The sequence below is a fragment of the Haematobia irritans genome, chromosome 2, assembly GCF_050003625.1.
Source record: "Haematobia irritans isolate KBUSLIRL chromosome 2, ASM5000362v1, whole genome shotgun sequence".
NCBI lineage: Eukaryota > Metazoa > Arthropoda > Insecta > Diptera > Muscidae > Haematobia > Haematobia irritans.
This window is the reverse complement of record NC_134398.1, coordinates 168,241,747-168,259,967: the sequence shown is the minus strand read 5'-3', so window position 1 is coordinate 168,259,967 and position 18,221 is coordinate 168,241,747. Positions and strand designations below refer to the sequence as shown.

At 31.7% G+C, this 18,221-nt stretch overlaps 2 protein-coding genes across 3 annotated transcripts; one reads left to right on the top strand and one right to left on the bottom strand.

Annotated features, from left to right (window-relative positions):
* Nucleotides 1-215: 215 nt before the first annotated feature.
* On the bottom strand, nucleotides 216-6,537 carry LOC142226674 (putative lipid scramblase CLPTM1). Its single transcript, XM_075296792.1, has 3 exons — nucleotides 6,146-6,537; nucleotides 2,692-3,654; nucleotides 216-1,967 (listed from the first exon to the last, which is right to left on the bottom strand). The coding sequence occupies exons 1-3, from the start codon at nucleotides 6,185-6,187 to the stop codon at nucleotides 1,041-1,043; spliced, it is 1,932 nt and encodes a 643-aa protein (XP_075152907.1). The 5' UTR covers nucleotides 6,188-6,537; the 3' UTR covers nucleotides 216-1,040.
* A 2,604-nt stretch (nucleotides 6,538-9,141) lies between these two features.
* Nucleotides 9,142-10,194, top strand: RpL40 (ribosomal protein L40). Of its 2 annotated transcripts, none has more exons than XM_075296790.1 (2): nucleotides 9,142-9,296; nucleotides 9,616-10,194. In XM_075296790.1, exon 2 carries the CDS (start codon nucleotides 9,620-9,622, stop codon nucleotides 10,004-10,006), a length of 387 nt encoding a protein of 128 aa, XP_075152905.1. In that variant the 5' UTR covers nucleotides 9,142-9,296; nucleotides 9,616-9,619; the 3' UTR covers nucleotides 10,007-10,194. The 2 variants fall into 2 exon arrangements, with proteins under 2 accessions (XP_075152905.1, XP_075152906.1); XM_075296791.1 differs by lacking the exon at nucleotides 9,142-9,296 and adding an exon at nucleotides 9,396-9,520.
* Nucleotides 10,195-18,221: the final 8,027 nt, after the last annotated feature.

Sequence of the window (18,221 nt, the reverse complement as noted above, 5' to 3'; positions counted from 1 at the left end):
TAATGTTTTTTTTGCAAATAGCTGAATTTACGTTTGGATAACTTTTCGCTGAGTTAATGCTATATTGATAAGATAAGAAAAACACAAGACATTGCCTAATTTACCAGACAAAAGACATTCAGTTGACCCAAATCGGCTTAGCAACGATTAAACGAGGAAGATAAGGGTTTTTTCTTTTTAACTGATGGTATTTTAAAACAAAGATAACGTATATATTACATTTGATTTGTTCTTAGTTTTTTTTATTATGTTTGTAATATGCTCGTTTATTTTCAGTTGGGTAATTTCCTAAGGTATTATCTCTCTTCTTATTTCATATTTATTACGATTTTTTTTGATGTAGTTGTTTGTATATAATTCAAGGTATGCATATCTTAAACAGAATTTTTATACACAAAACATATACAAAATTAAAAATATGTAGTTTGTCTTTAGAGATTTTTGTTTTTAAAGCAAAGGGAAAATGATATGCAAATTTGTAATGCCACATAAAAATTTATAATAATTGTTCAAAATGGGCTGGAGTAATAGATAGCATCATTCATAAAAATTTAAAATTGATGTTAAAAAAATATCCAAGATAATATTGAAAATATTGGGAATTTAATTGGTGAAACTTGATAAAATTTCAATTCATTGAATTCCATTTTTAGTTGAACTATAGCACAAATTTGAATAAATAGCAATTTCGATATGTAATACTCCGGCACACAATGAATTACTATATGAATATATTTATTAAAAAGAATACAAATACTCTTGAAAATAGTATGAATAATGTTTACAATAAATTAATGAGCATAAAATTAATTTAATAACATAAAAAAGAAGAATTCAACAACGTTGTGGTATGTTCAATAAAAGTTATACAAGAATTATTTGCAAACAAAAGGGTGAATTACAAAGAGTAACAAATACAACTACAGCCATTGTAATTCCATAAAATCTCCTAGAAATGTACATTTTCTAAATAAAATGCTAATTTATTATATGTATTTTAATTTTATTTTTAGTATATATAAAACCAACGACGAAACTCTTTAATCCTTTTTCTTTTCTTGTGCAGATTTTGGTTTGGCATTTGCTTCGGCGGCAGTGGCGGCGGGTTTATCCTTGACAGCAGGCGTAGTGCCTTCCAATTTCTTTTGGGCGGCTTGCTCTTCCATTTCACCGGAGAAACCAAACTCATTGACACGTTTAAGGTCAACACGATATTGCCAACGTTGATAAAGGAATACAAAGAAGATGATATCATCGCGGAAGCAACCCAATCTGTACATGGTTGGCATTTTTATAACAAAAGCAAAGATGTCATCAATAAATGTGTTTAAGAATTTATATGTCATCATGCGCCAAGGCATATGGGCCACAGATTTCAATTTGTAGTTAATAAAGAGTTGGGGCGTCATCATTATGAAGCCGAATGTTAGCAAATAGCCATACAACATATTTAACACAAAGGAATACCAGCCTTTATGTTCGTTATACACCAATGAGTAGACAAAATAACCGATGAGCAGGGGGAAACATACCCATCCTAGATACTTAAAGGCTAAATTATCATATTCCTTTGTAGCACTCTCTGAATATGATCCTTTGTCTTTGAAGGAGATTTTAGGAAATACACCCAAAACCTTATGTTCTGTATTATAGTTGATGTCCACGACTTTGTGTATCTTCCATACCTCAATACCAAGACCAATGAAACATGATACTCGAATCATAAAATTGGTTTCATTATCCAAAACATACAGGAGAACGATAAGCGATTGAAATACACCAAAAAAGACCGATCGTACTGAGAGACCTTCAAGGGATTGACGGTTATTCCAAAATTGTATATCATTTTTAAAGGCCAATAGTTCGAAGACTGAATGCAATATGGATATGGCTATGGTTAAACCCAAAAGATAGATATTTGTTTCCAACATAGTTTCCTTAAGAGAATCTTGATCCTCGTCGGATTCCTGGAAGAGAAGAGAAAAGCCCAAATGTTAATGTAAATACTATAGCAAAAAATAAATTAAAAATATTGAGTTTGAATATATATTTTATAAAACAAAAAATAGTAATAATATTTTGAATTTATTGAATTTTCAAGTTTCACATACAACAAGATATTAATAATCTTATACAGTATGTGAGTCAAGTTGAATGCTAGTTAACAAGATGATAATAAACAAGGAATAAAAAATAAAAAATAATTATAAAAATAATAATAATAGACAAAATAAATATTTAATTAAAATAAAAAACAATTGATACAAAATTTATGGGCAAAAACCAAAAAAGTAAATAAATGAAATTAAAAACAAGAAAAAAAATATTTAATGCTCAATAACAAAATCCAAAATTTCCTTTATTATTTTCGAGTTTAAAGATATATTATGCAATTTTTTATATATTTGTTTTCTTCTTCTATTCTCATTTCTAATGTATGATCTAGGCTATGTTGAATAGAGAATTTATTATTTTTTAATTATCTTTCCATTTATTTATTTTTTTCTTTTTTAATTATATATTTAGCTTTTGCTGCAATAGCAATACGACTAGTCTTTAGAGCAGCCTGTGATTTTTACTTTTTTTCATTATTTTTTGATATATAATTTCAATCAATTTTTTAAGAAAGATTTGTATAAAACAATAAAATAAATAAATTCGCTTAGGTGATTAAACAAATTTTTATCTTACCTCACCGCCGCCTGAAGCCATAAGTTCACCAAGCATATTCCCGGCAAATTTATTTTTCATTTGTTGCGCAGCATACAATTGCCATTTAAACATACCAATGGGTTGGAAAGTCAAATGCAACGGCAAGTCTGGTGTTGTCTCATTTATGGGAAAATATTCACGTTGCAAATTCCAATAGTCATTGATGAAAACAATTGGCAAATAGGTTCTACCATTATCAACAAATTTCACAAATTCATCTAGAGGTGGTGGTACGGTTCCCTGAGCCCAATTGGTCTGATCAACAACCAAATTTAGTGTTAAATTCGGATGCCAATGTGAAACTATGGTGTCTTTTAAATTCACTTGAGCCAGTTCGAAGGCTAACTTTTCCTGCTCACTTGCCAACAAATTGTAGTTTCTATTGACCCGTATTTTTTTGAATTTATTCAATTGTCTCGTCTGATGGCCCATCATTCCATTTTTGACATAATATGGTGAATTAGGATCAGGCGATTCACCCTGTTTTGTAACAAATGCATGCAAATATATGCTACCATTATTCATAAGTTTTGGTGTAGCCTTTACATTTACATGATGATAGTATAGGCCGTCACGATTGGGTCCTGATTTCCAATCGCCATAGGTTAAGTCTTCCTGAAGCCACAATAAATTCGATTTTTGTTGAAAATTCACTTCATCGGGATCATCTGATAGCCAGACGTGCAAATCAAAAAGTGTTCCATTCTCGAAGTAATTCCACGCATGTATTTTAGGACCAGTGGCAGGTGATTTTTCATTTGGATTATTGGTTGGTGGTGGCCCTCTTCTAAAGAAAGATGATACAAAGTAGATTATAAGGGCACGGAGAATTAATGACTTTGTCATTGCAAAAAATGATTCCATTTTTGATTGTGGTGCCTGCTGTTGTTGGCCCTGAGCTTGACCGCCCTCGACAGGCGCATCTCCATTAGCTTGGGCGACCTGGAAGTGAAAAAAAACATAATATTTAGCAAAATACAACCAATTTGTATTGTCCAACAATTCTTTAAAATATACGAAATGTATTGTATGAAATAGAAACCACTGCCTTTGTCCCGGCCTGACATAAATGGCGCTATTAGAATTAATAATTTTTATTTTGCCTTACTTTAAGAAGCCGCGTATACATACGTCGAATCACTAGTTTGTGTTAGCATTTTATTAAGCATCTTGTGATTATTTCGAAAAAATGGCGTGTAGATAGAAATTTGGTTTTGAACGAAAAAGTCTGCAGTACAAGCAAAACATGGTTTAATGGCAAGTTTTCGGAAAATCAACCATTGGTATGCTAAGTTTAGTATTAGTGTGCTAAGTTTAGACATTGAAATGAGCACTAAAGACGAAATAGACGAAAAATCAATAATAGACAAATCACAAAGAATTTTTACGATACTAAATTGAAATTTGATGAAATAACAGAAACTCTAACGGTCATTGTCATGTAGCTTCGTTATGAGTTATCTGAATTAACAGAAAATAAATTACAACTACCTTCTCTCCTGAAAAATGCAAGCTGGCAATGAAATATATTGGCAAGCTGGCAGATATGTTCAAAGTACGATTTAAAAGTTCGTTAGCTAACGCACCACTAACGGAGCATCTTGAAAATGTGGGCAAGGATACCAATTGATCGTGTCCATCATATTGTTAAAGTAGAGATTGGAATGGCTTTGACTTTTTCAAAATGAGAGAAAGTCGACCTTTTAGAAATTTAAATTGTTGAGTTTTAAAGCGACATTTTGTCTTTTACCAAATTTTAAGAACTTTATATATGATCATCAAAAAAGTTATGTCACATTTCATCGTTGACTTTTGGGGATTTTCTTTAAAATTTTAATTTTCTATTCTTTCTTTTTCTATTTAATTTTGGTCACTTTAAAAAAGTCGCATAATCGATTTGAATTTTTCCCTCTAGTGAAAACGTATGTTAACGTTATGCCACCTTCGTGACAATTTTGCTACGTTTTTCAAGGGACGACAATTTTGTGTCGCTAAATGCCATACTTTTGCATTCTTGAGTCACTTTATGAAATGATATGCAACTTTTTAATTAATTCTCCCTTCTTTTGCCACTTTGTTTTTGTAAAGTTTTTTTAGACGACTGATGGGGCTTAAAAATTACAAATAAAGTATCAATATGAATACCATATTTAATCCCGTGTCCCGTTATAATTTTTTTTTAACGAACGGTCCCATCGCCCGCATTCCCGCCCCTTCCGACGGTGAGGGCCTCGTCCCCATGACGTAGGGACAGCGTATACACAATTATCCGGACCATGGCGGTGTGGAGGCAGAGGGATTTGACCAGCTACAGAGGACTCATCAGCCGGATATATTAAAACACAAGATCAAATATTAGGTTATTCAATAAAACTAATATATTACGGAGGCGATCGGTGCCTTATCATATACTCGAGTTCTTCGTTCAATACTATATTTTTTTACCACGTTTTCATTCAATACGATATTTTTTTGCAAATACGGACATTCAGGTCAAGATTGACTCAAGATGCGGTTCTATGTCGAACAGAAAATAAATGTATTTATCTAGACTCAATATTCTTGTTTTTGAAAGTTTTATACCAATATGGTCATTATACTCTTAAATGTCCACGTCATCAATTATATATTTGCAAATCTGCATTTTTTAACTGTATCCTACCGAAACAAATCATTTGAAGAAAAAAGTAGTTATACAGATAATTCATTAGCGATTAACGCATGCCATATTTAAAATAAGACAACAGAATATTATAGTATTCGTATTTTAAGTAGATGCTCGAGCAACTATGAACAAAAACCCGCATAGAAATAATGAGATTGAATTAAGGAATCATAGAAATGGCGTAACGAAATGAAGTGCCGATTACTAAAGTTGTTCATGTTTATTCGTGAGTTGGATAAGCCTGTGAACATTTCTAATAAAGTTCATTAAAAACATCAATTGTTATCATTGTTTCCTTAAGATTATAATATCTTAGTATGCATGACTTTGACGAATACGGCTTACGTGTTATTTTCATCAACATCATTGACCTTATTTAATTAACATACAAAATTTAACATGAAATGCAATTTCTTAATATAGAAAAAAACAAGTTAAATATGCGTAGAATTTATTATACAAAAAAGTTAGTTATTTTAATTCATTAAAATAATATCAACCGGTGGGTAATTGCGGGCCTGTTAATTATGATAAATTTTAAAGTTTGGTAGGTCGACATTGTGTTGCTACTTTGATATCTTGCCCTGCCATTATGCTGGGGACAAAACATTTATTCCCGTTGGTTGGTAACAAGAAGAAGGGAACCACTTGTGCGACAACAATCTCGGAAAGCATGTCACCTCTAATAGAAGGTTCTTTTAATTCACATCTTTTTTTCTCAAACTCACCACACACACATATATATTCAAAGCCCTCGGTCATTCTTACCTCATTCCCCGCATCCAGGGGTTGTTGCGCTTCAGTAGACATAATTCTCCAAAATTCCGAATTAGTTATTTACAAAAGTGCAAATTTTTAGGTTTCGCGAATTTGCATTACTCAATGCAAAATAATGGCGTAAATTTTTCAAATTGTTTAATTGATGAATTCTAATGTAATCCCACCACGTTTTTTGCTGATTCTTCCACAGTTACAATGAAGTATTTTATTGTGGCTCTGTTTGTTTCTAGATTCTTTGGTTATTTCATTTTTTTAACTGGTATAAATTATTTAAAAAAAATTAATTTTTCGTAAAACCTTCAAACACTTGCATCTCCCTACTATGAAAATATTATTTTGCTCTCTAATTGTGGTGAAACTTAAATTGACATTTGGTGGTGGTTTCAAAGTCATCTGTTCATGACAAGGCGTGCGAAGTTGGCTGTAATTTCAGGGTTATTTTGGTTTGAGTTGCCAATTTAATTGAAGTAAATGTCCCATAATGAAACTTCTACAATTGAAATTTTAGAACTTTTTGGATATAAGCAACACAAATATATATACCAATCCTAAAATTACGTTTCTCGAGGTGCCGAAGATTTATTACTTGCCCAATGGCTTGTTGGATTTTGGAAGATATTTTGTTGAATTTTCTCCACTTTTGAGAATACCCCAAGACCCTGCCAACATTTTTTGAATTTGACGGCACTACTGAGAATCCCCACCACGTCGAAAACCATCGTATACGACATCAAAAACTCGTCGGAAAAGCGCCGTCACTATTGAGAAGTGTACCACGCCAATTTACTACAAAAAAAGTATCACATGAGTGCAATTATTAGGTGCCTTTTTAATAAATTTAGAACGACGCCAATAAGAGCCCCTTCAAATAATCAGAAAAAGAGCATTTTAATATGGCGTTCTCACCAAGCACGTTTTGGGGTTTGAAATGTTTTCCCTTTATAAGGACTTCAAAACGAATCGTTTTCCCCATACAAAAAATCAAGTTTTCCTCCAAAACTCGTCAATTTTACAATATAAGCGCTCTTTATTTGGAAAATGCTCTGACTGAACATACTCTTTTCAAAATATATGTCAAATTATATTAATTTTCTTTAATAATCCATTTTAAAGGTGGGTTTAAGTTCGAGTTTAAGCCTAGTACGTTTTGGCACGAAAATCTGTTATACTCCATATAAAAAACGTTAAGGTGAGTATTAAGTTCGATTTTAGCCGCTAAAATCACTAAAGTGAAAACTAAATCAGTAAGAAAAATACATGAAATTATACATATTTGTTGCAAATTTTATTATAACTTGATGGGGAAAAGCCCAAAGCAAATTTTGATAAAGTTTGTATTCCTTAAAATGGATTATTAAAGAAAAGTAATCGTGAAAAAATGACAATTTTAGCGGCCAAAACCGAACTTAATACCCACCTTTAGCGCGGAATAAATGCGAAATCTTTGTTTTGAGGATTTTCAAACACATATTTATACAACCCTGGGTTTTTCCCACGTCATTTTTTCACGATTACTTTTCTTTAATAATCCATATTAAGGAATGCAAACTTTGTGAAAATTTGCTTTGGGCTTTCCCCCTGCCAGTATTTCAAAGTTCCATTTCATCCTCATCGCTACCACAGACTCGTAAATGTCACCACACCCATCGCGAACTGTGATGGGGGAAGCATATCAAAAAGTACAAAATGTACATGAAAGTATTTTGCCATCACTACTGTTAGAAGAGCCATTTTTTTTTTTGTGAAACGCCAAGCGCAACCAGCTTGTTATATTTTATTTAAATAAAAACGAAAATAAAGTTCTGAAAACATTGATATTACGCTTAAAATTGTGAAAGGTATATGGTGAACAATTTTCGAATTTCCAAATAGAATAAAGTGATCGTTTTTCAAATATTTTTCCAGGCACGCTGTCTCCATCGAAAATAAACAAATTGGCTGATAGACGCTGCAATATGTAACTTGATACTTAAAACTCAACATCATTCTTTTATTAATGCAAAAAATTATGTTAAATGTGATGAGATAAACCGAAAAATGTTATATTTATAAGAAATTATAAATGTTTAATCAAATCAATAAACATCTACACAATCGTGGTTTACTTGACCATAATGATTCTTCTACAATTACCTTAAAATGCACTTTTTCTGATAGTTTGCAGGGGTTCTTATTGGCGTCCTTCGAAATTGATCTAAATAGGCACCTAATAATTGCACTGATGAGAAACTTTTTCGTAGTAACTTGGCATGGTACAACTTCTCAATAGTGACGGCGCTTTTCCGACGAGTTTTTGATGTCGTATATGATTGTATTCGACGTAGTGGGGATTCTCAGAAGCGCCCCCAAATTCAAAAAATGTTGGCAGGGAATAATTAGCAAGAAATATGTATAAGTGTATGTCTGTTTTTGCTGATTCAGTTTTCATTTTGGCGGCTAAAGGTAATTAAATAGCACTTCATTTTTGTTCAAATAATTTATAAGAAGCTATTTGCGCTTGGTGTTTCACAAAATATCAAAATGGCTTTTGTAGCAATAGTGATGACAAAACACCATCACAGTTAGCACTTACCATTTACTATTCTGTGGTAGCGATGGGCATGAAATTGAACTTTGAAATGCTGGCGGGGTAAGGGCAGTATTTTATCAAAGTTTTCTCCAATCATTTTCAACACATTTTGAAAGATTTCGTCAACATTTTGACGATATGGGACCAATTCGCAAACAATTTGAAAATGTATTGAAGAATGTTTACCCTCAAACTGAGAATGTGCTGCATTTGAAAAACGCTATCCTCTGTTTATTGGGTATTTAATCTTGGCTCTGCTAAAAATGATTGCAAAATATTTTCAAAATATTTTGGTATATTTCCCCATCACAATTGATTGATTGATGTTTTCTTAAAATAGACAATTTCCTAAATATTAAACATGTCGAAAAACATATCTTCCTGTTTGCAAACCGTTTGTAATGGTTAGAGTATATTGAGTATTCACTGTTATGTTGCACATAAGATTGGCAACACCAACCATAATATAAAAATTCCCTCAAATGTCAAAAAATTTTCCGCCATCTTGGAAATTTCCCTTTTATTTTCCTTTTTAACTTTTGAATAGCATTTGACTGCACGTTTCTGAAGGTAAGAAAAAATATTCATCAAAAATTGTGAAATATAGTGAAAACTTTGACGTTAAAAGGACTCCAAACGATTTTATAGTGTATTTGTATGAAAATAGTAGTTGCGTTTCTCGAAATTGTATTCAGAATGTCTTTTTAAAATAATAAACTTAGCATCAAGCAAAAAAACAATCAACATAACCTTAAAAATTAACACAGAATCTCGAAGAGTCCCACGTCGCAAATGTAAAATAAACTATTCCAAAATTTTGTTGAAGTAGTGTTTCACTAAAAAATATTCTAAATATTGACATTTTGTTTTCGCTTTCTTTTTTTTTCAGAAAAATGCAGATCTTCGTAAAGACCCTTACCGGTAAAACAATTACCTTGGAAGTTGAGCCTTCCGACACCATTGAAAATGTCAAGGCTAAGATCCAAGACAAAGAAGGTATCCCACCAGATCAACAACGTTTGATCTTCGCTGGTAAACAATTGGAAGATGGTCGCACCTTGTCAGACTACAATATCCAAAAGGAGTCTACCTTGCATTTGGTACTCCGTCTTCGTGGTGGTATCATTGAACCCTCTTTGCGTATTTTGGCCCAAAAATACAATTGCGATAAGATGATCTGCCGTAAATGTTACGCTCGTCTCCATCCTCGTGCTACCAATTGTCGCAAGAAGAAGTGTGGTCACACCAACAACTTGCGTCCCAAGAAGAAGTTGAAGTAGATTATTTACTATCTATGGACATTTTCGTCGCTTCAAATGCTGTGGGAGCAGCTGTCACCCAAGCTCCCTTTTTCTTTTTTTTCCTGTGTAAACTTTTAGTTCATACTGTGGATTAAATTTAGATGTACAACTCAAGATGAATAAAACAAAAATTAATCTGTAATCCTAGAAACATGTTTGCCATGGAATTCTGTATTTTTTTATTTATTTTTGTAATTTGTATTTACTATAGTTGTTTTTGGATACAAATCCAAATATTGCTAAGAGTTTTATTAGAAATAATTAAGTTGCCCACCAATGTGAAATATTCTGAGTTAGGAAATTCTTTAATTGATTGAGGATTTTGCTCTACAAAATCCTGAAGATGCGTGGTATAATTACTATGCATCCAAGTCAATCCTTAAAGGATGTCATTGACCAAACACTGATCGGCAAATTGTGGGATGGATATATATATCATCATCAAAATCTATTTTTCAACCAATTGTTTAAAAATTAATGGGGTCTTTGTGTACCAGACGAACATGTCTCTATAGATACTAGTCAGACATCGGTAGGTAGTTGTCACAATATTGGTGAAGAACAAACATGAGTGAGTAAAATTTGAGCAATTTATTAGCGACAATAAAGTATTAGTAATTAGAGACATGTATTACTAAAATCTCTTAACTCGACTGATATTTATATATGTAGGTTTTGGAATACTTTGTGTAACACTCATTGAAATTTCTGGGCCAAACTTGTTCAGTGAACAAACATGGCGAAATTAGTAAAACTAATTGTACTTAATTTTTAGTTAAAAAATTATGCTTCTTTTTTGAGGGTTGATCCGGGGTCTCAGGTACAGCGATATGATGTCAGATATGTAAATATAATTGGTATAGCTAGAAATTTTCCCCAAAGGCCGGTAGTGAGTACGAACTATCCTGCGGAAACAGTCATTTTGTCAAAGCAACTTTAAAGGAAGGGGGGGCTTAAAGGTTCGCATTATGGGTATTATGTTTGGATTTTCCACCAAAACACTAAATTAAAAATACAAATATATATATGAAGACGATTGACAAGTTTAAAACTTTAAAACTGAACATGAACTCGAACTTAATATTCAGGAGGATATTAAGTTCGAGTTCTGACAATTAAAAATAAAAACTTGGAAAATAAAATTGTAAAATCTTGAAATGTTGAAATTGTTTTAAAGTGATGATAGAAAAGTGTCGAAAAAATGGTCCTCCTTATTGATGATAAGAATTCCTTCAATTATTGATGCAGAGTCGTTACATATTTTCTCATATTTCGAAACAAGCATTGATAATTTTGAAGTTCCTCTTTTTTACATTTGCCACTTGTTGAACAATGTCCATTTGACTCGCAGTCAACATGGCATTATGGCGCTTAACAGTTTTGTTGTTTGTATTATTGAAAGAACCTTTTTAAATATGCCTTAATACTTATTTTTGTAAATCAATGTTATCTCATTAGGGCTGTCACCCGGGATAAATACCGTCCCGAAACCCCGGGATTTTTCGGGAACCCGAAAAATAATTCCAATTTGTTAAGTTGGCATTATCGCGCTAAATTTGCCAATTTTTCACGGTTACCGTTCTTTAATAATTAATTTTACAGAAAATAAACATTTTCAATCGTTACATTGGATTATTCCCCATCAAGTTATAAAAAAATTGCATCAAAGAGGTATAATTGTATACTTCTTTTAATGACTTAGTTTTGATTTTAGCGGCTTAACTCAAACTTTGTACCCACCCTTATTTATTAGTAAATTGGAGTCTTCATTTATTGCAAACTTCCCTTAGATTTTATACCTGACAAATTGAGTTAATAAACATGTATTGTATACCTTGAGAAAGAATTTAGTATACATGAGGTATGCTATAAAAAGAACAATTTCATAAAAAATCGAAGTAAATGATAAGGACCTCCTTTGAACAATGAGTTTATATGAAATAGAATTAGTATCACATAAAAAACAAAATAAAATGAAAAAGCAATGATAAATGGTCTTTCGACAATATGACAAGATCGCGGTTGTCTGATAAAAATTTGGATGCCTTGATATTTTCAAGAAGTTATTTAAAACGATGATATACAAAAGGATTAACACAAGTGTATGAAAATATATCTAATCTAAACAAAATCCTTAAAATGTTTTGCTGAGTAAGATAGCGATATGAAATTTCCTTTTTTTTTGTTTTTTGTTGTAATTTTTTTTCTTTTCTTCATATTGTTGAGTTGGGCTAAGTGTTCGTTAAGTATGATAGCAATTTGAAATTGCTTTTTAACCCTCTAATGCCCCAATTTTTTGTCAGCTGATTAAATAGTCAATGTTAACGACACAAAAGCAAGAAAACTAAACAAGAAAAAATTTATACGGTAAAATTCAATATATGCTGCAAAGCCTCTTGAACAGTTTTATCTAAGTTTTCTTTTTATTTTACCCATTTTTGTTGTCTTAAGGTGTGTTTTACTAAAAGCTTTCTGATTTAACGAAGCCCGGGAGTGGGCATTAGAGGGTTAATTTAGTCTTATGTTCTTTTGTTGTATTTTGTTAATAAAATTGAATTGAACTAAATAATGGACAACAATGTTTTGGCGCTGTCGATTGTTATTACATAATATTACGATTTAATATTTTGAAATTCCTAATCCGCACAATTGGATCTTATACTCTTCATTCCCCAGACTGCAAATTGCAGAAAAGTATGTAAAAAATTAAGCTTCCAGATGCACAAAATCTGGTGTATACCATCTTTAAAACTAAAATGCATTGCCTTAAAGCGAGATATTGTAGATTCAATATTAAGATCAATTATCACTATTTAATACGGATTTCAAAATGATGCCCTGAATATAATCTTATGATTGGAACACTTTAATGTGTATTTCACATAACTAGCAATAAACAGTCGACTTTTCAGTTCCCACAAATTTCACAAATGTATATTGGACATATAATTAGCTTCTCCCATGTCCAAACTGCTCTTTGTGTGACCTCGAATTAATGTATGCTATAGCTAGAACATCATCCCTGTGAAAAGTGCAATATTCGTCTTTTCTACTTATGTAACAAAAATTATATGTATTGTCAAAGTATTCCAATTCACTTGCTTAAACATGCAGCGAAAAGTACAAGAGGTAAGATTTTCATTTGAATCGCAGATACGGAAGTGCTTACTATACCACAAAAAATCCAATAAAAAATTGTTCAGAGACGTTCTGTACTCGTTCCTACCAACACCGGACTAACCGGGTGTTTTCATTGTTGTTACCAATGCATTTTTTCTGCAATGGAGTCCCAGGTCAGCATGTAGGTCAAGTTTTCTTGGGGCACAATCCTATTGAATAATTTTACGATATTCCACGCTCACTTAGACTATTAAGTGGTGAACTTCTCTCTTATTACTGAGTGATACCAGCATTTCTGAGGTGGTATAATCCACCGCTGAAAAACTTTTTGGTGTTTGGTCGAAACTGGGTTTGAACCCACGACCTTGTGTATGCAAGGCGTGCATGCTAACCCTAAACTCATCTCGTGAATAAAGCCGAGGATATACAGGGCATCAAGCAGCTATTTAGAGACTCCGTTGAAAATAGAGGGCCGCCAACTAAATCTATAATGCAAGTGAGAAAACTAGAACGTTAATCTCTTGTTCTCTTAAAAATATAAGGTGTAGATCCGCTTTTTCATAATAACATGCAAAGAAATATAAATTTCTGGAGGGGAAATAGTCTTCCCGCCTGAGGCCTTTCTAAAAAAGTTTTCGTGCAATTTCGAAAGAGCTATTTAAAAAGGGTTTTGTTTACTTCTATGATTTTTGTGCTTTTTCGATCTTCATTTTTCAAATGAAAATTTTATGTTTCTTCGAGCTGTTTACGCAAAATAAAAGGTTTGAAATATTTTGTTTTTTTTTTTGTGATAAAGTTGAAGTTATCGAAACCAGTTTTCAAAACACTTCAGTTTTGGCATGGCAAATGACAGTATAAATGGCAATCCTATAGCAAATATGCATTTACGTCGTCCCTTAATAGATATACCCAAAGAAATTTGTTAGTAGGGACAGCAGAAAAGCCTGCTAAAACAGGCACTGTTTGCTGAAATAGCAAATAATGTCTGTTTTTTTTTAAGTTCGATTACACTAAAACAGTTGTTTAGATTGGCTTGAGACAAATAAAAATGTGAACTTAGGAGCTATCCTAACACAATTAAAACAATATTTTATGAATATCTATAGTATTTGCCAAAAATCCGAATATTTATCAAATTGAGACATAACAGCAAACAAAATGTTTGCTGATCGTATTTAGGAGCTTGTAAGTATATTACAATGCTTATAACCAATAATTGTTTACAAGAATAAACGCATATGAAAAACAAAGTTGTGATTTTCTTCGACTATCTTTAAAAGAACTTCCTGAGTAGCTAAAATAAAGAACATCTTTGGGAGAACATTTTTGGAATTGCTTTTAAAGTTGTACCTTTAGAAGAACTTCCAAATTTTTTGTTGGGAAATTGACACTGTGTGCTCTATGAAGGAGGAAGAAGAAGTTCTTTCCTTTTATCCTTAGAATCGACTTCTATCAGCAGTCGTTTTCGTATACACCTTATAACTTAATCACCATTAATTTTGTATTATTTTTTGAGATCTTTTTCCATTCATCATCGAGTACAGCAATATTTCGATGTGCTACAAACGGAATGACTAACATTTTATATAACCATCCTAAAGGGAAACAAAACAACAATAACTGCCAGTGAGAAAAGTAGAGCTTAACTGTATGTTCTCTTTCGATAAAAAAAAGAAACAAACATTGAGAGAGCTTCCGTTACCATCAGGGCTGCCAATAAAATTTCAAGAAAAATCGTCACTTTTTCCGAAGAAATCGTCATAATCGTCACTTATATTTTAAAAATCGTCAAAAAATCTCTAATGTAAATAATATTAAAACAAACTACTTTTTTGCTTAAAAACAAAATTATTAATTTCATTTCATCAACAAAAGCATAATGAATTCAGTATTGTATAATAATAACATAAAAACATTTTTACGATTTTCCAAAATTTGTTCATAAATCTCGTATTAGAGAGTCAACTCTAATTAAGAGGTACAACTTTCTATAGAAATAAAATTTTCTATAGAAACAAAACTTTGATTTTCTATAAAAATTAAATTTTGCAAAAAATTTTCTTAGAAATAAAAATGTACAAAATGTTTCCATAGATATAAAGTTTTGAAAAAGTTTTCTATAGAAATAAAATTTTGACAAAATTTTCTATAGAAATAAAATTTTGACAAAATTTTCTATAGAAATAAAATTTTGACAAAATTTTCTATAGAAATAAAATTTTGACAAAATTTTCTATAGAAATAAAAATTTGACAAAATTTTCTATAGAAATAAAAGTTTATTGTTGTTTTTGATCTCAGCTTAAAGCCATGCATTGACTAAACTACAAGTGTAGCTTAACCAACAGAGGAAAAGTATGCTTGTCAAATTTATTTGGGCAAAGTCCTATAGACTGCAAGATGGTTGGATGTACAACTGTTTCGGAATTACCACATTCCTCATCAGCATCCTCTACTTGCAGCAAAACTATCAACCGACTATTAAACCCTTTTTCGGAAGGTTCAAGTGTATTTCACTTTGGGATGAGTGAATTACCCGAATTTATTCTGATAATTGGTTGATAGTTTTGCTGCAAGTAGAGGATGCTGATGAGGAATGTGGTAATTCCGAAACAGCTGTACATCCAACCATCTTGCAGTCTATAGGGCTTTGCCCAAATAAATTTGACAAGCATACTTTTCCTCTGTTGGTTAAGCTACACTTGTAGTTTAGTCAATGCATGGCTTTAAGCTGAGATCAAAAACAACAATAACGATTGAAGAGAAGCCAACAATAACAAACAAAACGAAATAAAATTTTGACAAAATTTTCTATAGAAATAAAATTATGAATTCAGTATTGTATAAAAATAACATAAAAACATTTTTACGATTTTCCAAAATTTGATCATAAATCTCGTATTAAGGCCGGTACTATGTTCATTCTTGCGAAAAATTTTTATGGAAACCATTATTTCGCACATAGAAAGCGGCGTTTTTTAGGTAGCTTGGAGCGCTATTTTACAGGGAGCGATATTGGATTAAGCTGGTGGTTGTTGCTTGTTTTTACAAAATAACATTTTATTTTTCCTTGGGCAATTGATCTGCTATTCCTTTGATCCTTTGTGTAGTTTCGGAACAAGAATATGGTCCGTGTTTGATTTATAAACCCGCGGAAATAGTTTTTAATAAATAAATTATTTCTTAATTCACATTGCAAATGGCGCCGTGCTATAAACGTCAGTTTTTCAACACGAAAAAACAAAGTATCACAAATGGAAAAAATTTCGCAAATTTTTCGCATTTTTTGGTTTTGTATGGAGTTTCAACGCGAAAACCGAACAGAGTACCGGCCTTTAGAGAGTCAACTCTAATTAAGACGTACAACTTTCTATAGAAATAAAATTTTGATTTTCTATAAAAATTAAATTTTGCAAAAAATTTTCTTAGAAATAACAAGTAAGGAAAGTCTAAAGTCGGGCGGAGCCGACTATATTATACCCTGCCCCACTTTGTAGATCTAAATTTTCGATACCATATCACATCCGTCAAATGTGTTGGGGCTATATATATAAAGGTTTGTCCCAAATACATACATTTAAATATCACTCGATCTGGAAGAATTTGATAGACTTCTACAAAATCTATAGACTCAAAATTTAAGTCGGCTAATGCACTAGGGTGGAACAAAATGTTAGAAAAAAAATATGGGAAACGTTTAAATCTGAAGCAATTTTTAGGAAACTTCGAAAAAGTTTATTTATGATTTATCGCTCGATATATATGTATTAGAAGTTTAGGAAAATTAGAGTCATTTTTACAACTTTTCGACTAAGCAGTGGCGATTTTACAAGGAAAATGTTGGTATTTTGACCATTTTTGTCGAAATCAGAAAAACATATATATGGGAGCTATATCTAAATCCGAACCGATTTCAACCAAATTTGGCACGCATAGCAACAATGCTAGTTCTACTCCCTGTGCAAAATTTCAACTAAATCGGAGTTAAAAATTGGCCTCTGTGGTCATATGAGTGTAAATCGGGTGAAAGCAATATATGGGAGCTATATCTAAATCTGAACCGATTTCAACCAAACTTGGCACGCATAGCTACAATGCTAATTCTACTCCCTGTGCAAAATTTCAACCAAATTGGGGTAAAACTCTGGATTCTGGGACCGGATTAGTCCATATCGGATGAAAGATATATATGGGAGCTATATCTAAATCTGAACCGATTTCAATAAAATTTGGCACACTTGACTATAGTACTAATTGTCCTTCTTGTGCAAAATTTTAAGTAAATTAGGGTAAAACTCTGGCTTCTGGGGCCATATAAGTCCATATCGGGCGAAATATATATATGGGAGCTATATCTAAATCTGAACCGATTTCTTCCAAAATCAATAGGGATCTATTCTGAGCCAAAGCACATACTTGTGCCAAATTTGAAGTCGATTGGTCTAAAACTGCGACCTAGACTTTGATTACAAAAATGTGTTCACGGACAGACGGACATCGCTATATCGACTCAGGAGCCCACCCTTAGCATTTTTGCCAAAGACACCATGTGTCTATCTCGTCTCCTTCTAGGTGTTGCAAACATATGCACTAACTTATAATACCCTGTTCCACAGTGTGGAGCAGGGTATAAAAATGTACATATATAAAGTTTTGAAAAAGTTTTCTATAGAAATAAAAATTTGACAAAATTTTCTATAGAAATAAAATTTTGACAAAATTTTCTATAGAAATAAAATTATGACAAAATTTTCTATAGAAATAAAATTATGACAAAATTTTCTATAAAAATAAAATTTTGACAAAATTTTCTATAGAAATACAATATCGATAAAATGTTCTATAGAAATACAATATCGACAAAATTTTCTATAGAAATTGAATTTTGACAAAATTTTCTATAGAAATAAACTTTTGACAAAATTTTCTATAGAAATACAATTTTGACAAAATTTTAAACTAAACAAAATTTCATGGAAATAAAATTTTGACGAAATTTTCTAAAGAAATAAAATTTTGACATATTTTTTTGTAGAAATAAACTTTTGTAGAATAAAACTTTTCTTTCCAATAAC

Bases quoted from the DNA above. Each gene is read 5' to 3' on its own strand.
- RpL40 (XM_075296790.1), top strand. From the start codon at position 9,620: ATGCAGATCTTCGTAAAGACCCTTACCGGTAAAACAATTACCTTGGAA.
- LOC142226674 (XM_075296792.1), bottom strand. From the start codon at position 6,187: ATGTCTACTGAAGCGCAACAACCCCTGGATGCGGGGAATGAG. The intron at 3,655-6,145 runs GTAAGAATGACC...TTTCACTTCCAG, and splicing joins CCCTGGATGCGGGGAATGAG to GTCGCCCAAGCTAATGGAGA. The intron at 1,968-2,691 runs GTAAGATAAAAA...CTTCTCTTCCAG, and splicing joins TGGCTTCAGGCGGCGGTGAG to GAATCCGACGAGGATCAAGA.